The sequence below is a fragment of the Stigmatopora argus genome, chromosome 5, assembly GCF_051989625.1.
Source record: "Stigmatopora argus isolate UIUO_Sarg chromosome 5, RoL_Sarg_1.0, whole genome shotgun sequence".
Lineage (NCBI taxonomy): Eukaryota > Metazoa > Chordata > Actinopteri > Syngnathiformes > Syngnathidae > Stigmatopora > Stigmatopora argus.
This window is the reverse complement of record NC_135391.1, coordinates 16,068,898-16,083,009: the sequence shown is the minus strand read 5'-3', so window position 1 is coordinate 16,083,009 and position 14,112 is coordinate 16,068,898. Positions and strand designations below refer to the sequence as shown.

General features: G+C 39.5%; 1 protein-coding gene across 2 annotated transcripts in view; it reads left to right on the top strand.

The window, feature by feature from the left end:
• arb2a (ARB2 cotranscriptional regulator A) overlaps positions 1-14,112 on the top strand; it is a 139,126-nt gene that overhangs the window by 85,705 nt on the left and 39,309 nt on the right. For both annotated transcript variants that reach the window (XM_077600198.1, XM_077600197.1), the window contains 2 exons: positions 5,314-5,430; positions 12,252-12,336. In XM_077600198.1, coding sequence (XP_077456324.1) covers positions 5,314-5,430; positions 12,252-12,336 — 202 coding nt within the window. The remainder of the gene's footprint in view (positions 1-5,313; positions 5,431-12,251; positions 12,337-14,112) is intronic.

Here is a 14,112-nt window from a genome sequence, read left to right as displayed (position 1 = left end):
ACATCAACTGGGAAAATATCATTTTGTTGTCCATAGGATTTCTATCACTCTATATTGTCAAGGAATTGATGATTTGCAATAAACTGTGGGTACTCTTAAGCGAGCTGGCGTGCCTTCTGAATATAATTAACAAAACAGGACATTGGCACATGAATGGACATGTTTCAGATTGACTGAAGACAAATAATTTTCATTGGCTCTCCCATTAAAAATGGATTGGCTCTCTAGTGCTGTCAATTGCAGCCAATAAATTAAAAAGTGCGACATAACTAAGCATATTATAACCATTTCTAAACAATAGTACACGTTTTCAAATCGTGACAAGATGCAGAAAAGAGGCTAAAGGTTTGATTGATGCAAAAATATCTGCAGATGTTTTGCTGATAGAAAGGGAAGCCACCTTTTTCATTTTCATCCCAACTGAAAGAATGTTGCCCTAATTCAATAATGCAATGCCTTTTCATTTGCAATTGTGTGGAAAAACTTCAATAAGCAGACATTTTATGAATGCACTTATTCTTTTAGCCAATCAAATGTGAGTATCCGAACTACCCCAATCTACTTCCTGACTTCTTTATTACCATTATCACATGTACTTTTGGTGGTACTGATTTAACAAAATGGGTAGTGTCACTTTTTGTGTTAAAACAATATCTTTCTTTCGTTATTTTCCCCACATTGGTCAACAACAAAAATTGCTGCATTGATGCAAACACATATTTGCTCATTAGGTGGTGAATCCAAATCTAAAAAAAATTCTGTAAACTGTTTTTTTTTTTTCAAATCTGGATTTTATTTGGCATTGGGTTTTTTTGTGCAATGTAAAATTATTGCAAAGCTGGATTTTTTACAACGTGGGTATACAGATAGCACTTAAAAAAGTGACAATATGTACGAATAATAGTACCTTTTGGGCCATTCTCTAGACAACTCGAGACAGGAAGCCAACAATAGGGACAATGTGACATGTGCTGTAATGCACTGCTGCCAAAGTACTCCAATATGTGAGAATAAGTCAACTATGATGAGTTAATGTTGAAAATGATTCAGAAAAATACATCAGACTATGAAAAGGACTGAAAAGATCAAGTGTACTTGGCTGAAAATATATATATAAAAAAACCTGTAATATAACTATAGATAAAAAAATGCCAATTGCATGAAAACTAAGGCCTGCAGAAATTATCTTAATTGCAATCAATAATTACTAATTGAATAGAATCCGTAAAAAAACCTCACACAACAGTTAATGAAAAAGAATTGTTGGCCAGATATTATTAGTTCTAAGAAATGTGCAGCTTATCTAATTACTTTGTCTTTCACATGAATGTCATTTATACTAGATGTTGTATCTTGTAATGAATGATAGGCTACCATCGACGGCAACAGACGTCTTATTCATTTACCATTTATTCATGATCCAGAAGAGGCTGTCTGCAGATAATCGCTGCCATATTCTCAATTCAAATGAATTGGACGTCTGCCACTGCCAATGGAACTCAAACTTTTAAACATTGTAGAAAATGTAGACACATGCATGCACCAACCCTCAAGTAACAGAACTTGGTTCATTTTTACCCGATTTCCAGTTTAAATCCCTGGAGACAACATTGCAACTTAACCATGTCCCGGAGTCTATTATCCTCTATTGATTTATGGTGACAAAATCCTTAGCTTCAGTCAGGGCTTTATGTTTGTTTTTCCAGCCTGTGCCACTTATCTTTGCAGAGTTTGTGATTTTCAATGTGTTCAAGCCAGGGTGTGTGTGTGCGTGTTTATCCTCTCTTCCAATGTTGGTTGGTGTGCAAAGATTTATGGGGTTGTTAGTGCATGTGTTGTCGAAGCTTCCGGTGTGCAGACGCATGCATGTTTGTTTATTTGGTGTCTGTTTGCTCTTGCCGCTTGCCTCGTACTCCCTGGCAGCGACAGGACAGTTAATCAATCAAATATTTAAGCTGTGCTTCAGTGCTCCATGGGTAGTCCGACATTATCTGTGGCACTTGGCAATCCACAGTCCTGCATATGTTGAGTCCAGCGTATGGTTACGGGGTTCTTTTCTCAATGCCGTCATTCCTCTGTGCATTCTTTTTCCCCTCCTGTCATTTTTTTCTTTGGTTATTTTTCTACTTTCTATTTACACTTGTGCTGTGTTTATAATTGTGGCTTTTCTATTGGTTTTCTGACAGTAAACAAGGCCCCTTAAGGAGCAACTGTCTTTATCCCATCTTTGCCTACCCATCTGCATTCTTTCTAGGGATGATACTGCCTGTCTCCCTAAGGGGGTTTTCATTGTGGAATCTTTTTCCCCCTGCCTAATTATCTATGGACTTTCATTGTCTCTGACACATATTATCAAAGGCCTAAATATAATTGTCTTTTAATTTTGCTGGTGTTTGCATGTAGTAAAGGGCATCATAGTGAGAAGTAAAAAAAAACGATTTTTCTGCAAAGTGCACACTAATGGACTACCAATTGAATCCACAAACATTTTCATTTCGATTAATCGGTTAGAGACATTATTGACATAATAGTAAAAAATTGTACAAAGCCCTTTTTTCAGCCTCTGAATAGAAAATATTGTCTTTAGACAATTGCTCCTACGCCTGCCCAGTCAAAATGACTTTTTTCTTTGTTAATTTTGCCATATTTATTCATCAATTCCCGTTCTGGTGAATTTATCGGGCACTTCCTGTTCTTTTGGGGAATTATCTGCATCACTTCCTGTTATTATCATGGCATTTTTCAGTGAGAAAAAAAACACATGTAATTCATTGGAATGAAATGAGTGTCCTCTAAAGGGTTAAATGAATTAGAAATATGTTGATCTCAACAGCGGCCAATCGTAATTTGAGTAGAAAGAGCCCCTTGAGTTACAATACTGTATACTTAGAGAGCTTTCTGTTTCCCACAATTTTAGAAAAGCTGGATATAGCAGATTTTTGCCATGCAGGGGGTCAGAGATCTGTAATGTTTCCGTCTCTATGGCAACTAAGACCTCTTCAGAGACCCCAGGAAAAGAACTGGTTTTACGTGGGAGTTGCAGAGGGGAAAAGAATTCATAGTTCACCCAAAGTTTGAGTGGATGCTGGGAGGGGCTAAAACTTAGTCATCTCCAATGGTGACTCAGCTGTGCTTTCATGGATCTGAAGATTGTAAATGTGATGTGCTGTTCCAATGATGTTGATAGAAGAGTGAGAAAAGGAACTCTGCTAGAAAAAAATATATATTAAAAAGTACCAAGTGTTGGTTAAAAGAGTCAATCAGACTGGTGTTAAACATTTAGGGTCCAGTAGACAGAGAAAAGTAAATGCCCTGTTTGAAGTATGCGCAACCAAATAGTTTTATAGTTATATTTCCAGTTCACATCTTTCTGTTTCCCTTTGTTTTCATTCCTGTCTTTTCCCCTTATCTGTTCGGACTCATCTACAATCAACCCCACTGTGGCCAACCCCCTCCTGAACTTTACTCCGCATATCCAGATGCTTTCACATTACAGAATAGGCCATCAGAGTATTCATTCAACATCTCCGCATTGGTGTTAGCTTACCATGTATGCATGTTGGTGTTCTATTTGTCTCTCCGATTCAAGAAACCACAGCTGATATGTTTTCTTTATAAATCATATGTTTACATAGTGGCTGTTTCACGTTCCGGATAACTCGGGTTATTACATTTACAGAATGATCTCCCATTTAGAGAGACTGGGCATCAATTACTCTGTTTCCATTACCTCCTCCTGTATTTCATCAATTTTTGAACCACTTTATCCTCACAAGGGTTGCAGGGGGTGCTGGAGCCTATCCCAGCTGACTTAGCGGGGGACACCCTGAATTGGTGGCCAGACAATCGCAGAGCTCAAGGAGACAAACGATCATTCACGCTCACACTCATACCTAGGGTATATTTAGTGTCCAATCAGCCTACCATGCATGTCTATTGAATGTGGGAGGAAACCGGAGTACCCGGAGAAAACCCACGCAGATCCGGGGAGAACATGCAATCAACACATGTGGTACCGACCTGGATTTGAACCCAGGTCCCCTACGGTGAGGCCGCCGGGCTGGCCTACCTCCTGTATTTCTCCCCAAAAAAAGAAACACTGAAATATTCCAATAAAAGTTGTTATGCTTTAATAGGGAGGTTTTTCAGATGTGTTTCTATATGTCAGAAGAGCCGAAATGGAAATGGAAATACAAATAGAAACCTTTTTAAATGATATGCCACATCGCATGATCACTTCTCCACACACAACTTATTTTGGGTGTCCATCATACTTCAGTAAAATCTCGCAGTGTGAATCATTCATTCATTCATTTTCTGAACCACTTATACTCACATGCAAACTCCACACAGTAGGACCGATTTGGGATCGAACCCACAACCCCAGAACTGTCAGGCCGCTGCGCTAACCACTTTGTATATATCTTGTGATAGAAGCGTGAGGTCTTAGCTATGCGTGCTTAAAACTCTATTGATCTAGTACATATAATGCAGCAGGATCAATCTAAGCCAAACATGACTTTAGTCGTCATCCAAGATAGAAAGCAAAATATTGACTACATGCCATAATATCAGGGCTTATTTTATACGGTGGCATTTTCACATTTCCAAATCAGAATTCAAATGCTGCACATTTCTCATCCCTGACTAAATGTATGGAGTTAGAGATTGTTAACCTATTGTTGTAAGCCCTGTTCTCCTTTCTTCGCTATTTTATCTTAATGTGAAGCACATTGAAAAGGCTCGCTCCCAAGGTCTGGCTCCAGTACTCCTTGGGGTGGGTCCAGCGGTGCGGGAAGTCTATTGTGGTACGGTAACAAGTCCTTTGTGTGACATTTTCCTTGGCATGACATTCAGAGGGGAATAGGAAGATGGTCCTGTACACGCCACTTTCTGTGACATGTGAAGGGAAAAGGTATTAAGAATGGGAGCCAGGGTATTTGAACGTGCACACAGAAGGACATTTGCACAGTATGTGACAAGGACACACTATATTGGACTAGCTCTTTCATATTTCAGTGTAGTATTACGCTATACATCTGCTTGAATTTATATTCACCATTTCCAATAGTTGTAGCAATGTATGGGGTGTTAGTTGGAATACATTCTCATCTCATCTTATCTCAATTTCTGAACTGCTTGATCCTCACTAGGGTCGCGGGGGGTGCTGGAGCCAATGGAATACATTGCTAAAATCAAAATAGCTGTATCCGTGAAAGTTATGATATTGACAGAGTGCTAATTTGTCTTTTGACAAACAGTGAATTGTGTCAAATTGTCTTTTTTCTCTCTCTTCTCTCCTCTTCTTTGCAGATGAATCACAGAGAAACCGAAGTAAGGAACAAAGTCTGTGCTGTGGCTCTGACGGATTCAGCTCACAGCATGTGGCTGCAGGATACCGGTAAAAGCACACAGGACTGGCTGCAGCAGGTGAAATATATGCACTCATATGTGTTCATTTTGCTTGCACGGTCGTACATATTTGAGAAGAAGGATAAGAGGTTGGTGGCACTTGCATATGCGGGTTTGTGTTAGCTTCATTTTAGCAACTGCCGCTTCTGCTGTGACCTCTGCATCACATGCAGTCTCTGACCTCCCTCAGTATGCACATACAGATGAGACCTAGCCTTGACCAGAGCTGCTCGGCAACAAGGGATGTCACAATCACGGAAGACACATACACACACTTTTATTTATAAGCATCCCACTTTTTAGATCCCATGTTTTTAGGGGACTTTGTGCAGCACATGGTGATTTGAATAGTTGAGATTCAAGGTTACGCTGACCTCGTCTTGCATTTCCTATTTTTGATCCTTCCAAGGGATGCACGCTACAGAGCATAATTAGGATTTTAAACGATTTTCTATTTACGATGATTACCCAGAACAATAGAACCAAAATCACCTCCTTTTTCCACAAGGAGAAATGAGATGACCAAAATGAAATTTATTGTACTCATCAAACCATTAAGTCTAATTTCAAGGTTAGATGTGTGACATTTCGCTTGATAACATAAAATATAAAATTGGAGTCAATAGCACATTTATTAATGTCAAACTACTTTGCGAGACCAGGAAACTGAATTTGTTTAATATTATAGTACAGAGGTCTCAAATTTAATGTATCCAGAAGCCACTGGAGACGAGGTGGGTGTCTCCCACATCAAATATTACACAATAAAGGTATTGGAAAAGTACAAGTAATGCTATATTTTCAATCTTTATGAACAACTGTTGAAAACTTAAACAGTTCTTCAGAACTTGAAGATTATTTAAAATTCCCGTTGGGAATTGCCGCGATTCCACATATTCCTTTCCAAATCAAGTTAAGCAATAACGTCTGTCATTCACTTTGTCATTGTTTCTACCAAGTGATTGTCGCTAAATCCTTTGGCTATCCTCTCGACAAACACTGGTGAGAACTGACATAAGTGTGAGTTGCGCTATCCTTTCATTCATTCATTTTCTGAACCGCTTATCCTCACAAGGGTTGCAGGGGGTGCTGGAGCCTATCCCAGCTGACTTCGGGTCAGAGGCGAGGGACACCCTGAATTGTTGGCCGTCCAATCGCAGGGCACAAAGAGATGGACAACCATTCATGCTCAAACTCATACCTAGGGGTAATTTAGAGTGCTTAACCAGCCTCCTCTGCGTGTTTTTGAAATGTGGGATCAAACCGGAGAACCTGGAGAAAACCCACACAAGGGAGAACATTTAAACTCCACCCAGGACCTGGATTCGACCCTAGGACCCCAGAACTGTGAGGCTGACGCGCTAACCACTCATCCACTGGGCCGCTGTAGCTACGGAATCTTGCACTGTAATTGATTTACCAAAAGTGTTTTTGTTTTAATTGCGCGAGACAATGGCACCATTTAGTAGATTTAGTGGAAGTAGGGGCCACTAAATATAGTCCCTGGGGTGCCAAATTTTAGACCACTGTTTTAGTACTTTTTGCACTTGCTTTTCTCTAATAGAGCTTACCATTAAGACATAACAAATATGTATTGCAAGATTCAAACAATGTATTGAGTGGTTCAGGTAGAATTATCATTTAGCTAAATGTAACTGTAATATATATATGTGTGTGTGTGTGTGTGTGTGTGTGTATGTGTGTGTGTACGTGTATGTGTACGTGTGTGTGTGTGTGTGTGTATGTGAATGTGAATGTATATATATATATATATATATATATATATATATATATATATATATATATATATATATAAAGTGAAATATTGTCTTTTAAATTTCAATTTTTTTAAAATTGAAAAGACGCAAGCAATGATTTGCTGCATTGACTGTCTATTGTCATCAATGGCAGCCAATGGTTTACCAGTACCTGGCCATTGCAAAGCATTAAAAATAATGTTTTCTGTTCATTTTACCATCATTCCACACAATGTTTATACCGCATGCATTAATAAACAAACGGAAACGTAGCACACCCTTCACAGGTACATCGTATTAACAACCCCAACACAGTTGGACCTTCCACATGAATAGTGTTTGCATTGCTCACTGTGATCAACACACTGGTAGTGCAGCACAGATGGTTTCACACCACTGAGTGAAGCTTGCAGTGACCCTTGATAATGCTCGGGGTAGTGTATAAATATGGGTGCCCACAGCAGTGGGTGCATGTGAGGTCGGGGCACCCCAGCAGTATACTGTTCTGTTCTTCTCGGACAGAGATAATTCCCTCCTTCTAAGGTCGGAGAGGTCTCTACTTGGTGAGGAAGGAGAGGGGAGTAAAAAGAAGGCGATGGGATTTAGAGATCAGCACCCGCTGGGTTGGGTTGTATGGACCAAATGGTTCAGATGAGGGGCAAATGACGTCATTGCAAAGAGAGACAAAACACCATCTAAAGGAGAGTGAATTCCATAGAGAGGATGCAGACAAAAGTTGAAGATGTAAAGATTCTTGCGCCTAGCGGTAGAAATACAATAAACAATCCCTTCAAATCCATTAATGCTCCAACTGGAAAGGACAAAAGGATAGTAAGGGAAATCTGAGCAGTCCAAGTATGTTGATGAACTCGATGCAATGAAGATATGTGAAGAAAGATGTATGTCATGTTACTTTATGTGAGAGAGAAAGGGAAATATGAATGATGGTGTACAGCTGGTAGCCTGTCACAGTCTCCAAGGTGTCTCCTGTCACAGTGCTGGCCTGCTGTCACACTCTAGTGGCCCGCCTAGAGCTTATACGAATGCACACAAACAGAAAAAGTACACAATGATCATGAATAAACCATCTTAATCCGTAGAGAGTGAGCGAGTGAGCGTAGACGGTGAAAATGGCTTGGACAAGACAACTTTCTGAGAAGTTAAGTTGCTAGTTGACAGCTGTTTTAAGGGTTTGCTTTACTACAGTTATTTTCTATCACCCACTATAGTGTGCTTGCCAAGAGACCGAATCGATAGAATGGGGGCAGCATGCACACACATTATGTACTAGCTACACGATTTTGTTTATCTCTAGGTTCAAATCAATACAACACTGTGTGATGTGATTCATTAGCAAGATAATTCTTTTACCTAATTGTTTAGTCACTAACTTTATTGTTAACATGTCAACATTGTCAATTCAAAGATAAATCAATTTCTATGCAGTCCTCATGCTTTTGTTTAAATATCCAGGTAGAATACAAAAGGTACATTGTGGAAAAAGTGTTCTGATGCCAAAGAATTTAGAACAATACTGATTTGCCGACTCTGACTTGATACGATGATGCTGTTTGTTTAGAAGGCATACATTGTCATTTATAACTCTCTCCTATGTCTCGCCAAAGATGCAATGTGTAGGTGTGCATATATGCACTACTGCCTTAACAAATCTTTCAATAACTGACCTCCTTGCTTACTTTAATGGTGATGGTCAAGGTGAAGAAAGACGGTTCCTTTGAAAGGCCACTCCATTGCCCAGCTGACATCTACCTCCAGACATGCTGAATGAATTAAACGAGATACAATGAGACACTTGTTGAAGCTGTCAAGTAGCTCCGCTGCTTCTGTGCGGGTCAGCAATGTCCTGCAAGCTAGAGACTGGAAAAACCTTTCAAAATCATATTCTTCTCATAAAGCAATAAGGAGACTTCTTACATTTGGTCCAGTTAAAATTCATCTTTATTTCCCTGCGTCGGATTGCAGCAAATCTCACAAGCCTATTGCTTTTATCTTAAAAACAGCAATTTCTGTACACCTCCCAATGGAATTCCCGTATGTGTTGTTGATATTTGCAGAGGATTTATGTATACGGGGCAGATGTTTCATCATAATCACCTCTGCCTCTGTTTCTATATTTGACTCTAAGCTTCAATTAAATATATCATTTGTGCAAAAAAAAAACGCTGCAGACGTCAAACAGTCAGTAACAGAAAATATTTGTTTTAACAGAGCTCCTCTCAACAACAGCTGGGTTAGGTTAGCCTTCAGCTATCTTCTCAGTTAGCATTTTAATATTCGTACAGAAAAACAAAAACACATGAATAAACAAATAGAATTCATGGTTAGGGGCATTATGGACTGTTTGTCATGTTTGAGTATTTGGGGAGCTCGAATGGGAGATGGTTCATAAATTTGTCAGTCAGGGCTTTGGGAGTCAAGGTCAGTGAGTGCAAAAATGCAAAATAGCCTTTATGCTTCTTCTCAAGACCCCCCACAATTCAATGAGTGACCCACACTCACAGCAGTAGACACACGAGTAGACACACAAGTTGTTGCACAACGTTGTAATGGGCCAGGGTGAAAGTAAACAAGAGTAGATAAGCAGTGATTCAGAAGGACGCCAGCTGCACATTGTAATCTCTTTACATGTTCTCTTTCTTCTATTGAACTTTTATCTTATCAGGTGAACGTCTTCTCCAAGCATTCCTTCTCAGCCGCCCTCTTTCCCTTTCTGCCGTCACCCTGCTCCAACGCACACGCAAACACACACTCTAACAAGGCAAAACACACTTTGATAAGTTGCCCTCTCGCTGAAAAAAAAAAACAACTCCCGGACCATTGAACAAATATTTGTTGTTCGGTATGACATTAGTATAGCTAATCCTATATATAGACCCAAGTTTACTCCCTTCTTAATAACTTGTACTTATGACAGTTTTAAACCTGTGCAGGGAACAAAACATTCCTCCTTTTGTACCGCTTGTCTCTCTGCTCAACTGACTGCAATTTTGTCTGATTTCATTGCTCTGGTGTATTTTAATGGTACATAGTTATTAGCATTTGGCCATGAACTTCTATAGACTTCCATTTATTCATTTATATATTCAGCCGCCTTTCTATAGACTTTTTTTAATGAAACAATGAGCTCAGTTTGCTCGTTCTTTGCATTTCCATTATTCCAAATCACCAATTCAATAATGACATGACTACTGCATTTGCATAGGTTTTTATGTATTGATGGTACTTTCTGACTGACCAATTACTTACAAATTCTGTTTATGTCACTGCAATTTGAACTAAATATTTCTTAGGGTTTTAACGATACATAGATCTGGATCGATATGTCGGTCACAAGCCCATATAGTCATTTGTTATATCTGCAAATATTATATAATTCTCCAAAGAACTCATATCTTATTTTCATAATTAGATAAAACTATATTGGGCTGATCTAGGCTGATCGGTTTAGGAAAAATCTATTGAAATTCTACAAAACACAAAACCTTGATCAATAGCCTTATCTTTAAGATATGCTGTTTTGTTAAGAAATGTTTTTTTTTATTCAAATGTTTAACAAAATTATCCGCCGTCAAAATTGCTTTTTATTTCTTATTGCTTTTGGTGATGTGCAATTTACTGTGTTAATTATTTACATATCATATTAAATTGATCAGAAGCCTATGATTCAATTCCAAATTGAATCGTCAAAGAGTTTGTAATAGAGGCAAATATTGCCACAATATCCAAAAATTCATTTTTGTATCGAATCATCATTAAATTGGTCAATTGCACCACCAGTTCTACTCTAGCCCATAAATTTAGGAGAGAGAACTTTGGCGTTATTGTGGTTTGCATCTGCATTTGACAAGAAAGCACTCAAACACAGCCATGTAGCAGATGGTTTTCTATATGTTAGATTTGACCAAGTAGGGGGGAAGTCAATGCAATCCGAAGAGCGCCAAAGTAAATAAAGAGGTTCATTCCTTTTTCTGACAGTGGTGCTGTCAACCACTTGGGGGGTTTGAGAGGACAGCATGTGTTTGCAGGGGGTTATGGGTCATCAAACTGAGCAAACCCCTCCCCTAATTCACCCACTGATCCACCATGGTACAGGACCTCAGTTTTTCCACCACAAACAGCAAGATGTCCAAGCAACATGTCAGAGAGCTTTTAATTGCGTGTTGCTGTCTTTTTCTCGCGCTCATCCCCCTTCCTTCACCCTCCTCTCCTACTGCTACCCCCCTTTCCAGCTTTCCTTTGTTTTCTTGCATCTCCATTTTCTCCTCCACCTTCATCTTTGTACACATTTTGTATTCTTTGTCATAACCCAATGTGCATCAAGTTGTTGGTTTATAAAAATTATGAAAAGGGAACGACCCTGAATCCAAAAACTAGCATGATCCATGGAGAATATCAGCCATTTTTCTTGCCGTTGTTTTTTTTTAATCCCAGAAAACATGCTAAGACATATTATAAAGTATTTGCTGGTTGCACACCATTAAAATGATGAACTCCTCTATATTGAAAAAGGGTGGAGCATGGACATGATATCTGGGTTGGCCAATGTCCTCACAGGGGATTTGTCGATCAACAAACCCATTACTGATCGGATGTAGTGGCAGGTGACGGCGTCAGAAATTGAACCATTTCCTATTCTCTTATTTTGCATCGCAGGCCCGCGTGTGTACCACGAGAGGGTAGGGGGTGTTTGCCTTGCCGCGCGAATTCCACAGAAAATGAATTGAACACGAGCGATGTAGACTCCTGTGTATCTCAGCCATTAGTTGTCAATGAATGCTGACTTAAATGGCAGACAATTCACTATTATATCTATAGTAGCCCTGTGCAGGGAGCCAAAAGTACAATATGACCCGCATCAAAAGACAAATTTGAAACCCCCGTTGCTCTATGCCTCTGCGATTGGAGTTTAATAATGACTGTCAACCACCCTAGTGCAAATGAATTGGACGTCATTCACTTTCAATGGCACCCAATGAGAAATCACTTATTTGATGCATGAGCTAATTTACTCGGTGTCTCACCTTAGGTTTTTCTTTTTTTCTTTTTTCTTTTGTCCTGTAGCACTGCTGTAACTGGGTCTCAAGTTCCGAACCTTTGGACACACCACTGGACTCTATGCTGACGGACTGCCCACGTGTCTCTGCAGGTACCAATTCTAAATGAAGGAAAATCAACTGATCTCAGCTCACTGTGTCAGGTTGTCTTCGAATGCAAATCAGAAGTGTTCTTTCACCTACGCTATTCTAATGTCCTGTTTAACTCAATTTATATTTCTGTCGTTTTTGTTGCACCCCCTTTCCTTCTTTCATTCTTTTTCGTCATCCATTCTCACGGATGCATCTCTTAATCTGCCCCTGTGGTGTTTGGCTTCCTGTCCCTGTGTCCTCTCTCTGCCGCACTGATCTTAATGATGTCACAGCCATCATAAGAATGTGTCCTTAATGTAGGATTAGGGATGAAAGATGTAATCCACAACATGGGCTATGATAAGAGATGGTGATTGCAGCTGTTGTTGGAACTGACATACATCCTGGTGTACATGCAAGAGGGCACATGACTGGTATTTTTAGGTTTACACTAAACAAAAATACTGTAAATACATATTCATTCATTTTTTGAACCGCTTATCCTCACAAGAGTCGTGGGGGGAGCTGGAGCCCATCCCAGCCCATTTCATTCCATAATGTTTCATGTACCCCCTGAAAAAAAGAATATCTTAACACAATCAAGTCATTCAGCTCCTGGAAGAAGTTTTAAATTTGTTAAGTCGGTCTGAATTTTTTTCCATTTTGGAAGGGAAGGATTTATGGACTCGCTATATCTACTGTACATGTATCGAGTACACAAGTGGTTCGTCAGAAAATTTTTGGCTTCTTTTTAGGACATTGTGCTTTATTCCCTTCATATTCCTTGTCTGAAATGCTTGTGAAAGTATAGGTCATTTTTCACATGCTCCCCATGTCAGTGAATAGCTCTCTAACACTGCTATCTCATCTCGGCCACTAAAGCACCATGTTCCACATGGCACCGTGTGGGTGGTACATTTCGACATCTAACGGTGAGTCAGCAACTTCAAATGTCAGATAGCCTTTGATATTAAACCTTTACCGTATTTCATGTTCAAATGTCACTTTGGCTCTCGGGTTTAAGATAGCTTGAAAAAACAGTAGCCTTTTGAGTCCAGATACCCCACTTTTTCAAGCATGGCATGAATCGTACAGCCGTAACAGTAAACCCTTTGACACCACGTCTATCTGTTTGTGTACGCTATTGACTTGCGCTTTATTGACTTTAACCGAGCTGAAAAGATTCCAAGCACAAGCCTGTTAACAAAGCTGCCAGCTCAGCTTGTCTCTGGTCTTTTGGTAGCAGCTTCTGATGTCAAAGGTTGACTCGGCCTTCTTTGTGTCCTTGGCAGCCTGGCAGGTTCACAGGCAGCGGCAATTGTAGCCAGAGTCACAGCAGAACAGCAGAGGTGAGGAGGTTGAGGGAAGGCTGTCAGGGCACCGTGGCCCGGCACTTTCAATCGACAAGCATAGTGCTCTCAGCAATCACCTCTTCTGCTACTAGGAATTGTCTAGTCAAGTTGCTATGCTATGGGTATTGGTAGTGCTTACACTATGTATTTCTTTTAGCTACAGAAAACACCACTCAGTCTTTATTGGAATACTTATACACCCACCTGTTTTCACGGGCAGTCTGTAAGATTGTTATACAGTTATACAGTAGTTTCCAGAAATCTGTATGTTTAGGTTAGTCAACTCAAGAATGTATAGCTTTAGAGTTTAAAAAAATAATTATATATATATATATATATATATATATATATATATATATAGAGAGAGAGAGAGAGAGAGAGAGAGAGAGAGATAGATAGATATAGATATATATATATTGTATTTTCCGCACTATAAGGCGCACC